Source organism: Aristolochia californica, unplaced genomic scaffold, assembly GCF_029961685.1.
Source record: "Aristolochia californica isolate CCGP_79_NKW_82.1479 unplaced genomic scaffold, dmAriCali1.0.hap1 SCAF_4, whole genome shotgun sequence".
Taxonomy (NCBI): domain Eukaryota; kingdom Viridiplantae; phylum Streptophyta; class Magnoliopsida; order Piperales; family Aristolochiaceae; genus Aristolochia; species Aristolochia californica.
In genome coordinates this window covers 41,175,109-41,193,841 of record NW_027182103.1, presented here as the reverse complement: position 1 = coordinate 41,193,841, position 18,733 = coordinate 41,175,109, and the positions used below count along the sequence as shown (strand labels likewise).

General features: G+C 37.1%; 1 protein-coding gene across 1 annotated transcript; it reads right to left on the bottom strand.

Moving 5' to 3' along the window:
* Positions 1 to 17,146: 17,146 nt before the first annotated feature.
* On the bottom strand, positions 17,147 to 18,166 carry LOC137963824 (endochitinase EP3-like). Its single transcript, XM_068811031.1, has 2 exons — positions 17,752 to 18,166; positions 17,147 to 17,660 (listed from the first exon to the last, which is right to left on the bottom strand). The coding sequence occupies exons 1-2, from the start codon at positions 18,164 to 18,166 to the stop codon at positions 17,248 to 17,250; spliced, it is 828 nt and encodes a 275-aa protein (XP_068667132.1). The 3' UTR covers positions 17,147 to 17,247.
* Between the last annotated feature and the right edge of the window lie 567 nt (positions 18,167 to 18,733).

The following is an 18,733-nucleotide window of genomic DNA, read 5'->3' as shown; positions in this document are numbered from 1 at the left end:
AATAAAAACTATAAATCTATTATAAATTTACAAACTATAAAATTGTAATTGAGATCGAGCCTAATAATTTTAACCGAGTTCGAGTTCGAGTTTGAGCTCGAGCTCTAGCCGAGTTCGAGGATAAACTATATTTAATACTCTACATAAAATATATGTCAAATAAATTATCTATAAAATTACGCATACATTTTTTAAAAAAAGAATGATAGGGGAGGTTTGGGATTGAATCTCGATAATAGATTAGAACCCACCAATATTAATCTTTTTTACCCCAAATGTTGTCTAGCTTATTTTGTAATTTTTGAATCTAGCCATAAATTTACTATGACCTCCTTGGTGCCCTAATTGAAAATTTATATTCTAGGAAAAACTAGAATTTTTTTCCTAGGATACACATTTTCAAAAAAACCTTTAAATAAAATCCTATTACTATTAGAGACTTGAAAATTACTAAAAGTATTTTAAAATTTTCTTAGAAAAATTAAATGGACCTCTTATTGCCACTTTTAGCGAAATAAATAAAAATTAATAATCAATCTAATATATTACTATACTTATCGATAAATTTTGAATCAAATAAAATGTCAAACACAAAATTGCTATGAAAATTGCCTCATGCTAAAAGTATTATAGCATCAACTGTCAAATAATTATTAAAAATTTTTCTATACGGTTTTCTAGCCCATCTTGGCAAAAAAATTTACTTAGAAAATTATATGATTTTTTAATAAAAATTTCTAATTCGAAAAATGTTTCCAAAAAACATGAGGCACTAATGGTCTCTATATTTCTACTAAAAATGTCTTTTCAACATTTATTGAAAAAACCACTAATAATCTCTAGAAACGTATTTCTACTAAAATATCTTTTTTTTTTCAATTTTTTGAAGAGCGAGGAGGAAGGGAAAAGAGTTTTTTTTTTTTTTAACTTGTTTATGATCTCACACATGCGAAATCGTCGGTTTAGATCTCACACGTGCGAAATCGTCCGTTAGATCTCACACAAAAATCGTTAGGTGGGAGGGAAGAAAAATTATTTCTCCCAACTTAGGTCTCGAGGAGCGAAATTATTTCTTCGTCATCGACTCTCACTTTGGTTTTCAACCAAGACGACGCAGAGCGAAGGCGCGGCATCGGCGAGGACCTGCCGTCGGCGATGGAGGCGGTGGCGATGGAAGCGGCGGCGACGGAAACAGAGGAGGCGAAAAATTGGAGGAAGAGGAAGAAATCAGAAGGAAGGGGATGTAGTGGCCGGTGAGGAGCTGTTGAAGGCGATAGTGGCGGCCAGAGCGGCGGACAGGGGGCTTAGCATCCTTCCCCCCCCCCGTTCCCCGCTCTCGCTCCTGATCCAGCTCCCGATCCCACGACTCGCCCGTTAACGAGCTGGCTCGCGAGCTTTCGAGCCGAACCTTGATTCAGTTGAGCTCGGCTCGTTAACTCAAATGAGCCGATTTCGGTTCTCGAACTCGAGAGATACCGAATCGAACCGAGCCGGTACCAAGCCACTCATGAGCCGGCTCGGTTCGAAACCACCCCTACATTGAGCCCCATCTATATCCTAACAAGAGAAAGATCCACCATTTTAGTTGACACACGGCGACTTTCTTTATGTAAAAAAAGAAAAAATTCTTGCTCTAGTGATGCATATTTGTACCTTGAAAATGTAAGTCCTTATTTAATGATGTAGAGTTCGGTTTCCATAGACGGCTTGATTTAAAATCCTTGAACCATGCAATCACATTGGTAGTCACAAATGAAATAATGCACCATCTATCATAGGGCCTATTCACATTTTGACCATGTTGTTGGCCAAGTCTAGGGTCCTGGACCAAACGGACCTAGACATCCCATCTAGTGCCCGATCCAACGAATGTGTAGGCGCCAGTTAAAATCAGGTAAACTCAACGAGAACCCATGCTGAAGCGCTGCTTTCTTTCTTCCTCCTTGCAGTTGACGGACTTGACTCGCCGGTAGAATGCAGATCCCAAGTCCTCACGGAAACGCATATTCTCTTTTCTGCAACTTCAATGTCCAAAGATCGTTGTCTGTCCAGTCTAGTACTTAATGTTTCCAACGGCTCCATTCCAGGCCTTAAATCCAAACTCGACTTATTTCTTGTTCCTGGAAATTTCCGACACCGTTTTATTGGACCGACGACTGTAAGATGAAACTGTGAAGCCCCTCTTTGATTTCTGGAACATGTGGGATTGCTCTCTGCTCTTTCGTCCAATTGGGCGTGCTGCCTTGGGGAGCAAGCCCAGGACGACTTCTTCGATCAATAAATTAATACTCGAGTTAGTTATCCCGTTTTTTAGCTCGCCAGTTTTTCTCTTCGTTGTTCATTTTTGTTTTGTTTTTCTTGTTTCTGTCTTTTCGTCGAGAGATTCCTCTCGGATTTGTTGCTTCCGCGTTTACCGTTCTGATCCTTTATAAAAACCTAAACACTTGGACTTGAATTTAATGACCAAGTCAGAAGAACTGTTTATTTAACCAGGTTGGAAGTAATGAAGGAAGCTCCAATTTATTAATTTGTTTGACGAATTCATCAGGCAGAAAGATTTAGAGATCGTTGAAAGTGCACCCACAATAGTTTTCCTGATCCAAGCAGAGAGGCTTTTACTCGTCTTAGTCACAGTTGCAGTTCTCATGGGGATGGTGGCAAGAAGCCACACCTGATGCCGTAGGTCAAGGATAAACTCCTCATCCTCAGCGTTTCATTAGCCGCCACCTCCGTTGTTTCTGCAACTACTCTCTCTGATTTGATTTCAGCGTAAGACCAGGCATGAGCGCCTTCGCGGTCAATTCAAAGTTTCAAACCTTGGACTCGACTACTCTGGTTATCACCTCCGTTGATTCTACTCTACTTCCCTGTTTAAGACACATGTTAATTATTTCCCTGTTAAATGTCTATGACACCCATCGCTGCTCGTCGACTTCTTCTCGTTTTGGTATATGGTGGCGATTCTATAATGGTAATTGAAGCCATGACAGTCTCTCCATGGTTACATATTCAAATCAGGAGAATCATTTTTTTTCTTCTGAGAATAAAATACCATTCCATGCTCGTAATTCAGCCTGCACGACGCTTTCAAAATCTGAATCAATGACCTTGGTCAACAAGAAACACCCGAATCCTCCAAATATCCTAATTTCCTACGCAAGCTGACGAGTTGAATTGGGAGGGAGTTAAGTGGATCGCCAGCCTATAAATACTGTTGCATATATGAACACCAACCACTCACCTCAACCCAGCTGCAGAGATTCCTTGCAAGCACTCGCGAACCCAGAAAAAGTTCGGCACATAGAAGTCTTCCGAGGACGAGAAGAGGGAAGGTCGCGGAGATGAATTACAGGGGGATGTGCGCTGTTGTGATCGTCTTGGTTGTCTGCTTTGCGATCATGGAGAGAGAGAGGGCGGAAGCGGCCAGGCTGTTGTGTAACGACTACGCGGAACAGAATCATCTGGCCGCTTATCCTCTCGTTTACGAGAAGGCGAAATCGTTCGTCGATACTTGGCTCAGTCGACTGGATTCCGGACCCAGCCCTAAGGGCCCCGGCCATTGAGTTTCCGGCGGACGATCGGAGTACACAAGGAAGAGTATTGGAGCTTAAAGGAAGTCGAGAAATTCTGTAGGGATGTTCATACGGGAAGCGTATATTCAAAAAGCTGTACATGAAAAAATAAAAATTCTTTCTATTGTTTGATCAAATCTTTTACTTTTATATATTCAAGAAGATGACATGATTTTTCGTTAACTGAATTGCTCCCAAGTCTCTTAGTCTACAGAAGGAAGATTGCAGATAGGCTCCATTGATTATTGACTGTAATGCATACTCAGACTCCCGGACAGCCACTGTCATGAATCATTTCTGAAAAAAAAAAAAAAATAGTTAGAATGCAGTAAAACCAATTCTGACTCGATCTAGCTTCTCCATAACCCGTTCCAGGCTTGCTTAGATATGATTTCTAGCCAAAAAACACAACAAGAACAACAAGAACAGCAAGAACAACAAGAACAACAAGAACAACAAGAACAATAAAAAAAATAATAATCTGCATCTACGTTCAAATAAGGTGGGCTATTTGGATTTTGATGAGGTTGGAAATGAGAAATTGATCTGTAGTAGATTAGGGGGGAAAAAGTTAGAATTGACTAGGATGATCTATTTAACATCAACAATTAGAGTGAAAGAAGTGCAGTGTAAGCCACACAAATTGATACTCTTAAAGAAGAAAGGATTTTACCCTATGTTGCTAGTCATAAGTGTAATTTCTATGTATTTTAGCACTTAAGTGCCTCCCTAAGAGTTTTTTTTATTGGTTAATCCAGCAGCCGTTCTTGTTATATGTCTTTCCATACATTCATTAAAATTCTGGTCATACTTAGTCGGTATTATGCATGCAAGTGAGAGCACATGCATGAATCTTAAGAGAGGCTGCTGAGTTAAAAGAGTGTTAATTCACTACACTTGTGCTCCTAGCTAATTGCTGCCTTAGTTTGTCATGTGTTCAAGTCAAACTTTTCAAAAGGTTTTGAGAGCCTAGTTAAGCATGGCTGAAAACCCTATAGTTAAATACTCAAACGAGTCTGGATAGAGAAATAATTAATCGACTTGATTGTAACTGAGTATAATGAACCCTCTTTATAATAGAGAAAATAAGTAGAATTAGATGACAATTAAACTACCCACCCATGTCCCAGTTACATCCAAAGTCTAACTCTTAAAGAAAAGTTCAAGAATAATTAAAAAAATTAAAGATATGTAGAAGAATGAAATAACTAAAGCACATTTTAACTGAGATATTTCTGTGTGACTTCCTCAGATTCCACCATATGAATTGTTGTTATGCGAGACTTTTTGTTGTGAGAGTTATATAAAATTCTCCCTTACTTGTTCTTCAACACTCCCCCTCAAACTGGAATTTATAATTTTAGATTGTAAGGAAACAAATCCTTGGTCTTCAAGAAAAAAATTCTTCGTATTGTACTTAGATATTCTGGTCACATAAATTTGATTACCACAAAACATGGAATTCTTAATGGTATATTTTATCACTTGCCTTATCCCTCATATTTCTCATTCTATTCTCCCCCCTCAAGCTAGGAGATAATGGTAGTGATCCCAATTTGAAACACAAAATAATGATAATAATCACTAAACAGGGTTAAGAAGGACGACAATAAAAAAACCCAACTTGAGAGCACTAATAAAAAAATCTCAAAGGAATTTTAAAAAAGACCCATATAAACAAAAAACCAACCCAAGCAACGTGACAAGGGGTTAGACTAAAAAGGTAAACAAGAGTACAAAAAGAAGATGGTAATGAATAAAAAGATTATGGGGGATATAAATAAACACCATGATAAAAAAAATAGGAGACTATAATGGTAGAACTGAAAAAAATAAAAAAACAAGTTTAACCAAGTGTGAGCTTAAAGGAAAATCACTGGAGGAGAGTATAACTTTTGGAGATGAAGATGTGAAAGATATGAGATGCAAACAAGTAAGCTAACATTAGAAGAGAGACCTTGAGCCAAATCGCTTCATGCGATTTCCCCTGATAACAAAAATAATAATTTTATTCCTAATGAGTATTTCATGCCACTTATAGACTAAACCGGATCAGACCTAATGAATTTGACACAGTCCTGAACCTAATATTTTTTTTTTTGAACCAACGAATTTGACCAGAACTAATGATATAAACCTTTAAATCCATAAAAGTGATTAGCCGTCCCACCAACATAAGAACCAATCATCGAAAAGTTATCTTTGATAAAACCACTAATCCATGTGAGACTATTCCTTAATACTCTCTCCCTTTTTTGTGACTCTACATATAAATAATTTAGGTAGAGGCCCACATATAATAAGTACATACTCTGATACCATGTAAAATTGGATCCAATGCTTATCCCAAAATAATTAACCAAATTAGAAAGTTTATTTTTCAACTAATAAACTCAAGATATTTGTACTCACTAATCCATGTGGGACTATTTATTAAAAAAAAACTATACTACTAAACACGGCAAAGAACTCGTTGCAACAGCTGTTGTTGCTGCTGCACCATCTTAAGAGTGTAAATAGCTTCCCCAAGATTGTTGGCCAAACTGCCGTTGCAATATGTGGGTCTTCAAGTTGTGGTGCGTGATGCCATTCGAATGACAAAAAAAAATCTATTGATTGTCCGTCTTCGATTCGGTCGGAGGAAAACTAAGCCGGAGGTGGATTAACGGGGAAAAAAAAACAACAAGCCGCAGCCAAGCGGGCTTGACGGAAACTCTATGGAGCTGATCATACTCCATCATCAAGTGCTCCAGATCCTCATTATTGGGTGGCTTTCTGTCTGCTACCCTGTCTGTTACTACCTCAAAGACAATAGGCAGATCATTAATCATGCTACTAGGTGATGAAGCTTTCCTCCTTTCCAGATGACACCGAAGATCAAAGGAAAAAGCCCCCCTCTGCAATTCTGAAACCAAACCCAAAGGGAAAAAAGAGGAAATATGGCTTCGAAGGATAGCTTGAAGCGAATTCAGGATGGAATGGAACCCACTGTCAGACGCTGAAAAGCGTCACGCTCTGCGTGCCAACGGCTGTGGTTTCTTCAGCAGTGCCGCGACTCGAAACATCTACTCCGTCTACTACCGGGATTACAAAATTAAATAAGAACAGGAAGCTTCGGCTAAAGCTGCAGCAGAAAAGTGAAAAGTCCCTTAATGCGCCAAAAAGCGAATCGATCGTGTCTAAAACCGCCACGCCAGCGACGCCTTTATCATCTGGACCAATTTCTTCATCGTCGTTGGCCGCGATAGCGCCACGGGTGGTGGTCGTGTCTTCGCTGGACGCGACACTGGCAGCACCCCCAAGTTTGGTGGTGTTGAAGAACGATGCCTGAAGAAAAGGAGAGTTCTGGATGCAGCCGCACTGCTACTGGTGCCATAGGTGTTGAAGGACCACGGATGTGGTAGCACCTGTGCTAGTCGCTACCATGGCTCATTGATAGCAAGGAAGAACGGTTAGAGATAGTCGGAGAAACTTGTCCCAAATTATATTCCACATATAGTCTTCAAAAGCTTGATGAAAATTTTCAGGCTATGTATATGACATAATACAGTGATAATCTTAATGACTATATTGCTAAATTTATACGATTTCTCCAAGAATGGAAACTTGGCAATCTTATTTTACAGATAATGTCACTCAATATTGAAAAAGAGAGAGAAGGCCTTGTTATAGTCACTTGTCTTACCAATTAAAAGCAATGCGGCCAAGTCACCAGTTTTTACTTCCACAACCATACCTTCTTTTGATGATATTTGTACAACCATTCTCCAAATTTTGACCAAATGACTTGATTCTCTACTTCAACAGGGGGAGTGATAGTAAAAGCTGAGGCACAGGAAAAGGAGGCAGAAGTAGTGGCGAGGAAAAGGAAGTAATAGTGATTCTACTGCTTGAACATGGAATGGTTATGCCTCTTCCTCTAGAATAAACACTTTTTATGGTCACAATAAGCTTGTGGTAAAGAAGTGTTGGAAGCTAAATAGAAAACCAGAATTTTTCAAGGCTAATCAAGCCCCTAACACTACATTTGAAGCAAATAAAAAAAGCCCTACAGAATGATGACTATGATCTACAAGATATGATGACTTTAACAAAGGAAGACTATGATCTCTTGCATAAATTAAAAAGTATGATGACTTCTTCCACTATTGCTCCTAGTGCTACAATTGCCACTACAAGTATATCTTTTTTTTTTTTCATGTGCTAGCACTTACTGGTAAAATTGGAAAATTTCTTCTCTCTTTCCTTGTACAATGAACCAGTTTTGTTTCCAATGATAATGGATCCCAAACCAAAAGTACAAGTGGTGGGTAAATCCACCTTGACTCCTTGGTTATCTCTTTCCAATGTCCTATTTTCTCCTTAGTTTCCTTTAAGTCTTACGTACATTAGTCAATTAACAAAGAAACTCAATTTTTTTGTGATTTTTTTCTATCTCATTGTATTTTTTAGGACATCCAGACAGAGCGGGTGATTGGTGGAGGACACGAGAGAGGAGGTCTTTATTTCCTAAACAATCATATAATTTCAGCAACAGTTCCATCAAATCAACAGGCAACACAATGGCATGATCACCTTAGTCATACCTCTTTGCTAAAACTATACTATCTTCTTCATTCTTTAAAATCTTTCACAAGTATACCATGTTAATTTTGTGAGTTGGGTAAACAAGAAAGAACAGTTTTTTCTCCTAGACTTGATAAAGTTAGCATAAGCCATGTTTCATTAGTACATTCAGATGTTTGGGGACCATTTCATGTTCCAAATATTATTCAATGCAAGTATTTTATTATATTTGTGGATGATTATTCTTGTGTTACATGGCTTGATTTGATGACATAATGATTAGGAGTTTTATCCATTTTTTAATCCCATTATACTATGGTTCACACCTAAGTTGATACAAAAGTACAAGTTTTTCGATCTTATAATGCCAAAGAGTATCTCTTATCTCAACTACAAGTTCTTTGTAAGGAAAAGAGAATTGTTCATCAAACATCTTGTGTTTATACCCCTTAACAAAAGTGTGGCTTAAAGAAAAAAAAAACACTTGTTAGGAGTTGCCCAAACATTTATGTTATCCATGAATGTTTCCAAGTTTTATTGGCCACATGTTATCCTTAAATATTTTTTTATTATAAATTGCATGCCTTCTAGTGTTCTTAGTGAAATAACTTCTTGTTCAAAATTATTTCCTAGTGTGGCTCTTTTTCCTTTACCTGCTTAAAAATTTGGCAGTATATGTTTTGTCCATAAAATATCTATCTGTCACAATAAATTTGATTCTTGAGCAATTAGCAGTTAAGTGTATCTTTTAGCTATTCCAAAGACAAAAAAAGTTATGTTTGTTATATCCCTACTCTTCATGAAACATTCATCTCAACTGATGTCACATTCTTTGAGGGCATATTGTATTATTCTGGTATATCACTCAACATGACCTATTTTTCCGCTAGATCATCCTATGTCCTTGGATGAGATGCCTTTAGATTCACTTTTAGAGCATCCTTCCCGTTTTGTTGAACCATTACCCATGGAGTCCAGTGATGATCCAGAGGTAAGTCTATCACCACCTTCACCTATTATGATTGAACATCCATATGATACTTAACATATTGCTCTTTGCAAACAACCTCGCTCATGTGTTCACAAACAACCATCTACCTCTCACCCTATTTCCCATTTTATTTCCACTCATCAATTTTCTTTGAGTTGTTATTCTTTTTTTTTAGCAGTTCCTTTTGTTTCGGTTCTAAGAATTTTGAAGAGGCTTATAGAGATCCTAGATGGACTGTCATGATGGAAGAGGTGACAACCGTGTATGAAAACAAGACTTGGGAGTTGGCTTTCCTTCCTCCGAATATATATATATAGTTAGCTTCAAATGGGTATTTATCTTAAAGCATAATCCTAATAGCAGAATTGTTCAATGTAAAGCTTGACTGGTTGCCAAGGGCTACACTCAGTCATATAGCATTGATTATGAAGAAACTTTTCAATTTGGTACATGTCCTTATCTCCCTTATTGCCATCTTCCAATGGTCAATTTATGAATTATATGTCAAGATTGCATTTCTTAATGGTGATTTACATGAACAAGTTTATGTGTTGCAACCACTTGGATATGTGGTTGAGGGGGATAAGGTATGTAAGCTTAAAGATTCTATCTATGGACTGCAATAGTCACTATATGTTTGATTTGACAAACTAAGTCAAGTGGCACTCAGATTCGGTGTGTTCTTCAAGAAAATAAACCAAGGCAGGATTCTTATGGTTGTATAAGTAGAAGATATTATTATAATACGAGATGACATCAGTGGCATTCAGAAGGCAAAAGAAAATGTAAGTATGGTATTCAAAACAAAAGACTTGGGTTTGCTCAACTATTTCCTTGGGATAGAAGTCCCTCAATCCACACATGACATAATCTTGTCTTAAAGAAAGTATGTATTAGATATGTTGGAAGAAACCAGTATACTTGGGTGTATGCCAATTGATACTCATATGGATCCAAGTATTAAATTAAGTTCAAGGACATGTTAAGAAGTAGATGTCAGTAGATTTCAATGCTTAGATGGCAAATTTTTCTATCTTGTTATTACAAGCCCCGATATATCATTTGTTACTGATGTTATTAGAAAGTTTATACATCAACCTCAACAATTTCATTGGCTTGTGTTGGAAAGGGATCTTTTGCTATCTAAAAAGAGCCTAGTGTTAACTTGTATCACGGTTGCCCTAATTTTCTCTTTATATTTTGGGGCTCCGATATTAGGGTTTTATCATTCGAAGAGCATCAGTTGCGGCCGAGAGAGGTTAGAGAAAAAAACACCTGTAAGTGTGTGCTATTTCTCTTGTAAACTATTTCATCTGTACAACGGATTACTACAACGGTGGAAGACAAGACACAATCTTACCTTGAGGCAAACCTGTATAAATCTTGTTTGTTCTCTTGCTTGTTTTTCCTTTCTTCCGCGATTATTATTATTACTCTTGTTAGTTTGGAATTAGGGCATCTAATTCCTAACACCTAGGACAAGTACTACTCGACAAGTGCTAGTTATACTAACATTGAAGTTTTTGCAGATGCAAACTAGTTTGGTTTCCCTGGTAATCATAAATCCACCTTTAGATATCGTAGAATGGTAGGTGGAAACTTGGTTAAATGAAAGTGCAAAAAAACCTTTGGGAGTTCAAGCCATCAAGACTTCAGTTCTCCTACTTAAGTGGTCAACTTCTTTTCTCATTTTACTCTTTTACTCTCTTTTTGTTTTGGCTAATATTTGATTGAACAATCTTCAAGAAAGCCTCTTCTCTCTCTCTCTCTTGTCCAATCAGACGGTGCTACTAGGCCATTCGGATATCTTGTTTTCTGGCATGAGATGTCTTTTATATGGGGCATGCGATGAGATCACATCCGGTCAGATGGATATACGACCAAAAATCTCCTTTTGGGGTTTTTGAGCTGCAAGACATACGTAATATACATTATTAGTAATTTACTTATTTATTATCATCTAAAGTACCTCAATAGAAATCTTAAAACCAACACAACTCCCTCTATTTTATTTTCGAACAAGGAATACACCAACTAGAACTCTAGTTCTAGCTCTTCTCACTACAAGATAAGATGAACAATTTAAATTTAGTTTCCTAACTTAAGAGAAGATTTTTTGTTATCTATTTTGTTGATTTTCTAATTTCACACAAGTCTCCTCCTATATAACTTGTTGTAATCTTAAATTTCTACTCAATGAACTTACATCAAATACAAAATCTTTCTATAGCAAACACTTTTTCATATGGTTTCATGTGTCATTTACTTGAACTTCTTAATAAAAATTACTAATCAATTCAAATAAATAAGTTATATATAATTAAAAAATAATTATTATTATTTAATTTAGTACTTTTGAAACTATATTTACTATTTATCAACTACTAGAAATTTTCATTTAAAATAAATAAAATAAATTAAGTTATCTATTGGTGATTTTATTTTGTCTCCTTTTTCATCTCAGATCTTTCCTAGCTTTGATACTATATTGAATTTAGGATCCCATTATTAGAACCTTGTGCGAAGATGGGCCCAAACCCACATAACCAAGGAAGACCTACACATCCTAGAGTGTGAAAGATGGGCTCGAGCCCACATACTAAAGAGAAGCCCCACAGGCCCACACAGTGGTGGCATGATGGTAAATAAAGAGTCATCTGATAAAGATGGCATTGATTTAATTAGTTTATGATTTATGTCTCTTATTCACTCTTACTATGGTGAAAGATATTCTTGTAATATTACTACTTATGATATCTATAAATGCAACTTAAGGTGGAGGGTTTGGACAAGTCCATTACCCTAATCTTCCTCCACTTTTCTTCAAATTCGTCACTCTTCCTCTTCTCCTCCTAAAACCTTATCTCTATAACTCTTCATCTTCTTCTCACCCATTAATCCTCTTTTACTATGATTATACGTCATGGAATCCTAAGTTTCAACATGGTATCAGAGCGGGCCATTATCTGAGATGTAGAAGGTGAAGAAGATGGAGAAAAATATGGAAAAAAAAGGGAGGAAGAAGAAAAATAAAAAGAAAAAAAGAGGAGTTTCTCATTTTCCCTCAAGTCTTATTTCTCAAATTCTATATTTCATTGGATGTTTTACTCTCTTTCCATATGTTTCATATAGAAAATTATATACCGTTGGAAAGATATTTGAATCTAGTTATCAACTAAAAAATAATCATTGAAATCAGATTTTTCTAGAAAAATAAATCAATATCTAAATCAAAAAAGGTAAAAAAAAAAAGTTTCGTGCAGCAACAAAAAGCTTCAATTTTTTAGCCATTTTATGCCATCAAGAATGCGACTTTATATAGTTAATTATATATCAAAAGAAATATTTTTAAGTCCATTTTCTTACCTATTAGACCAATTCTTATTATGAGTTTTTTAGATGGTGATATCAATCTCGGAAGAGTCAATGGACATGCCGATCAAAGAAGAAAGAGTACTCAGTTCATCGAGATTAATAGTCCAAAATCTATCAGATTATTTATATCAAAAGGAGTATATTTTATGAAGAGAATTTATATTTGGTTGAAAGGTATTTATGTCTAGTTTCAAAAGGAAAAACATTTATACCAATCTGATCTATATTTAAGGAAATGTTCGCATTAGAAGAATCAAAGGTCATGTTGGTATACTGTTGCATGCGAAGATCTGGATTTAAGCCGATTTTTTTGCTTAAATTTTTGTGTCGCTGTTATTAATAAAAAAAATATCAGAAAAATATCTCATGATCTACCCTTGGAAAGTTTCTATGTGTTAACTAATAATATCTAGAAAGAATCTTTAGAAGATCATCTTATTTTCATAAACTTTTCTTGATTTATTGGTCAAAGATTGCTTTGCCTAAATCTTTTTTTTTAAAAAAAGGCAAGGAAATGTGTCTTCTTTGATTACTAAGTTGGCACCAATTGAAGGAGAAAACTACCTTATTTAATAAAAATTTCAAGCAACAAATTTTATGAGATTTTGTTGGTATTTTGAAATATTAAAAATAATTTGATTTGGTATCCTTGCCTAAAAAATTTAAGAAAAGATTGAGATATTTGGCTTGGCTTGAGTTATTTGGTTTACAATATTTGGGCTAGTGAAGTTGTTGATACTAGACTTGTTTTACTTGATCATACAAGAGGTGGATTAACACTAGAGCTTGCAAATATCATTAACATTTTCTCCTAGCTTGAGGGGCGAATAGTAAGAGAAGTATGAAGGATGAGCATATTGGAGATTGTTTGATTTATTAATTATAAAACAACACTAGGATCAACTTATTATTGGCAGTCCATTACTCGAGTTGACTCATTCACTCACTGTCAAAGCCACTATATGCTATCTGCTACTGTTTTGACTCTGGCTTGATTATTACCTTGGATTATGCTCAGCTTATTACTTGTTGCACAACTTCCTTCTTCAAGGACGGACTTGCCAAAAATTATCTTATGTCTCCTTATTGATCTTAAGGACTTTTACTACCTACCTATTTAGTTTGTGTTATTTGGGCCCAGGCCCAAGCCTATTTTAGTTGTTGATATTGTGTCTCTCTGATTGAGACATTATTATTGAATGACTTCTCAGTTGTTGATTGTTGTCGGCATTAGTCATTGTGATGAAGAAGAAAGCACATGATGACCCCAAAATATTATCTTTCGGTGATTACCTTTTACCCCCTTATTTGGCATTTTTATTCCTACCATTTGACAATTGTTGCCCTATGTTGGGACACCGTGATAGAGGAGTTTATTACTACACTTCTGAGAAATGCCTATAGACCCACTTCCTATAGAGGATAGGAGTGTGCCCAATATCCAGCGTGAGTCAAGTCTATTATTCACCCAAAAGGTGTTTTTTTTAGCTACCCTGAGAAAGTGGGTAGACTTTGTGCCCCACAATAGGGATACTTTTATGCCTGTGAAATTGAGGGAAAAATATTTTTGAATATGACCATTTGACTGGAGTATGAAACAATGTCTTACGGGTAGGAGTGATTTTAATCTCTCTTATATTATGCCAGCTAAGTCTCTTGTATCCCTCACTCCTAGCTTGAGGGGGAGTGTTGAAAGATGGGCCCAAGCCCATACGACTAAGGAAGGCCCACACGTCCAAGTGTGTGGAAGATGGGCTCATGCCCACAGATTAAGGAGAAGACCCATAGCTCTCACAGTGATGACATGATGGTAAATAAAGAGTCATATCATAAAGATGGCATTGATGTAATTAGTTTATGATTTATGTCTCTTATTCACTCTTATTAGGGTGATGGGTATTCTTATAATATTAGTACTTTTGATAGCTATAAATACAACTTAAGGGGGAGGGTTTGCACAAGTCCATTACCCTAATCTTCCTCCTTTTTTTCTCCAAAGTCGTCACTCTTCCTCTTTTCCTGCTAAAACCTTCTCTCCACAACTCTTCTTCTTCTTTTCACCTCTTAATCCTCTTCTATTGTGATTATATATCATGAAATCCTAATTTTCAACAAATCTCGAGCAAAGTAAGAGAGGGAGAGGAGAAGAAAAGAAGAAGAGAAGAGAAGAGAGAAAGGAAGAGAGAAAGGAAGAGAGAGAGAGAGAGAGAGAGAGAGAGAGAGAGAGAGAGAGAGAGAGAGAGAGAGAGAGAGAGAGAGAGAGAGAGAGAGAGAGAGAACCTTTAAGCTAAGAGAGAGTTTGGACAAATTAAGAGAAGAGGAGAGAGGTTGAATTCTCTACCCCAAGCCAAGGGCTTTTGTTTATAGTTTTTGAGAAGATGTTACATTGTCCATAATGCCCTTAGGGCTACAATCTTTACTTAAGAAAAGGCATGAGTAGACATGTTCCTCCTTGACTAATTACATCCTTATGCCATATTTATGAGAAGTCTTCTTATTTACCATGATGCCACCTGTCTTGGACGTGTAGGATTTCTCCTTGGATATGTGGCCTTCCTTGGTCGTGTGGGCTTGAGTTCATCTTCCAACAAGGCTCATATGGAGGTGAAGATGGAAAAGTTCAAAGCCTACACCGAAACTTACTTAGCTTGTGTGTATCTATATACACAAAACATAAATTACTATAGGCCCAAGCAATGGATCTAGAGTTTATGATATGATGAGAGACCTCGATAAGAGGATCCTAGTGGAGTTTAGAGACTTTCATAGGAAGGCATCGACATCCTATAGTCCACTTTTCACTCACTGGATGGATCATATCTTGAGGGCTCATATGGAGGTGAAGGAGGAAAAGTTTAAAGCCTATACCAAAACTCAGTTAGCTTGTGTGTATCCCTATATTGAGGTAAATACTACAAATTACTCAATTAAATTTTCCTTTTTTTGTAGCTTACAATGTTAAGTTTGATAATCTTGTGTTATAGAAGAAGTTTGATGTTGATATGAATAGTGAGGCAGCAACACAACTTGTCATGCACTCTATATTGGATGTTGCATTTCAATAGTATCAGACTGTTATCCACACTTGGTATAGAGAGCATAGAGGGTACCCCACGACATTCTCCACTCCTTATAAAGGGTTTCCCTTGAGAACTAGCAATGGCTATGCATGAATGTGTTTCAGGGGAAGAGGTTCCAAGTGATTAGATTTCTAGGGGTTGTGTTTTAAAATCTCAATTATTTTTAGGCTTGAGTCTTTTGTGCATATTAGAGAGGAGATGGTGTGTATTTAACTTAGAGTATATTTTCTTTCAAATATACTACTAATGTAATATATTTACATACGTGTGTCCTTGTAAATGTGTAGGGTTCAAATTGTTTTGATATTGAGCAATTTCACATTACTAATTAGTCTCAATACAAGTGGATTGATAGATCTGGAGAACAATATGTGAGTATAATTATAATATCAAATTTATTATAAAATGTATCTTTATTATAAATAATATATTTTATTTTAATAAAAAGTAAATATAACTATCTTATGTTATTTTATATAAGAGGAGATGCAACTGTTGGTACGAGAGGCACAAGAGGATGGTGAGCAAGTTAATGGGAGTACCATTGTACTTCGGGTCGTGAAGCTAGGTTTGGGTATGTTAAGGGGTTAGGTTTAGCTCAATTGTCTATAGTAAGGTTGGCCCCACTATCTTCGTTTCAATCAACCGCACATATGAAGGAGGAGTTGCAGAAAACTAAAGAGATGTTGTCCCAAACTCAGGAGCAATTGAGAAATGTACAATGTCAGACTGAGGAGGTTGACCGTCGTGTTGAGTCTAAGCACGAGCATAAGATAAAGATGCAATGGTTCTTTTATCAGTTGTAGACTCAGAGTCAACCACCCTCAAATCCTCCCACAGATGGTGTATAGTTTTTTTTTATATAATTTATAAAATTTTAGGATTTTATTATACATTTTTATGTTATATTATTTAATTTTATTAATTTATTTTTATTTAATTTATTTTAATTTTTTATTAAATCTAAAAAAAATATTTTAACACAATATTAATTATATCATAAGTGAAATTCACAATTCATTGGCAGGGGTTGTACCTCAAAAGGACCCTTCTCATGGAATCGAAGAAATCCACACTAGCAATAGGTGCCTCTGTGGAGACTTAAGCATGAAGCCATTAAAACGCCCATTAAAATGAAATAGGAAGCTCACGCCATCGCTGAGACATCTTATCTAAAACTGAAGATGGAAACACCTGCCCTCATTGGAACCCGTTCGGACCTCATGAATTTGAGTTGAAAGAAACTGGAAGAGCTGCCTGTAGAGGTCAAATTCAATCAGTTACAGAGGCCCTATGAGAGCCAAGTCTCAACACACCAACCGGTCCATAATGTCGAAATGGGTTTTACTGTTGCAATTGAGACAGATCTTTAGTTTCAACTAACGAAAATTAACAGAGAGAGAGAGAGAGAGAAACATGTTCGGTCTGCGGACTGGACCTTGCAACTGTTCAGGAACCACCAGAGATGGTTTAACAGAGTGTGAAAAGAGGTGACGTTTAGACAGCTACAAGATTGTTCGGTTGGACAGGACAGACTTCAGAATTACCATCCTAGTTTACTGGTGTCTGATGAACTAATACTCCAAGTTTTATAACAAGGCATCAAATACTATAAACTGTAATTTTATTCATTGACACTACAAGGAAAAAGTACTTAGGCCATTTAACATGTAAGGTTGTCACCAGGAGAGACACCCAGTTGATCGCAGTAACTCTTGTAATAGTTAACGCGTGCGTTGACAGTTGCAGGGTTTGCACCATCGCATTCCAGTTGGCCATTGATGGCTCGGATTGTGGCTCCAAATCCTTGGCCAGTGGTTATCAGAGTATGACAGTTATTCATCCAATACCACAGAGCTGTCTTGAATGAAACCACTACGTCGTTAGCCACCGTTTCCGGCGCATTGAGACCGTCGAATCCAATGCTCTCTCCTGCAGGTCCGTAGTTGTAGTTCCATGAAAGTTGGATCGGTCCGCGGCCATAATACCCTTTTCCGGCAGCACAAGGATACTGGGTATTGCTCTCGTCGCAGTAGTCCTTCGAAGGACCGTCAATCTCTTCTATGTAGCAAAAATCTGTTCAAACATTCATCAGAGGCATCATTTCATTTGATCTGGAGAGAACTCAGTAAGAGAATTATGAAGCATTAGATTGGTTCCAACTTACGTCCGGTCTCGTGTGTGACATGGGCGAAGAAGGCAGCTATCTCACGCTTGGAGTCGTCGATGGTACCCACCCTTCCGAAGCGATTGTAAGAGTTGAGGGAGTCGAGGAACGCCGAACGAGAGTAGAAGCTCTTTCCCACACAATCTGAGCCGGCTTGGTTAATGATCCCGTTAAAGAAGTTATCGGTGACGATATCGGAGACGACCACGTCGTTGGTGCTTGGCGGAGTGTTGCAGGGACCTGCTTGGCAGCCGACGCCGCAGTAATCCTCGCCGGTGCCGCAGTAGCCCCACCGGCTACAGCAAAGGTCGTCGGAGCATCCACAGTTCTGACCCAAGGTAAAAGGCGGAAAGAACGCGACCACTAACCCGGTAAGGATGATGACTAGAATGCTCTTCCCACTAATGGCCACCATTTCTGAAAGAAAGGATGAGAATTTGAGAGATCGTGGAGTGGTGTTTTATAACCAATCGTAAACGATGGAAAGTCAGATACAAAGAAAAGTCAATATACAAAAGTCTCGTAATTAAGAACTTGCAAGTCAAGTCCAAGTCCAGAAAGGTGAAACACGGATTCAAACTTCCCCTTAACGAAATTTAATCGTCAACGAAGTACACCCGCCGGAATTTTATGAACTACGGTCGGCGAAGATCAGATGTCGTATTTCATCTCTTCTGAGCGAAAAATTTCAGAGCAGTAATTTCTCTTTAAGGCAAAACCAATCCGGACCAAATTTGTCACTATTGCCCTTCCATGAGTAAGAAATAAGATTTCAATTTTTGTGTGTATTGCTATTCACATCGTTTTACTTAAATAGCCGATTTACAAATTGTAATAATCTATACACGTAAGGATTGAGAGAGATTATAGTTATTGCACAATTACAGGGATTACAAGATTTTTAAAAATAAAGAAAGAATATCTTTCTGTATACGGGAAAAGATCTCAACATCTCTCCTCAAGTTGGTGCATAGATATCACT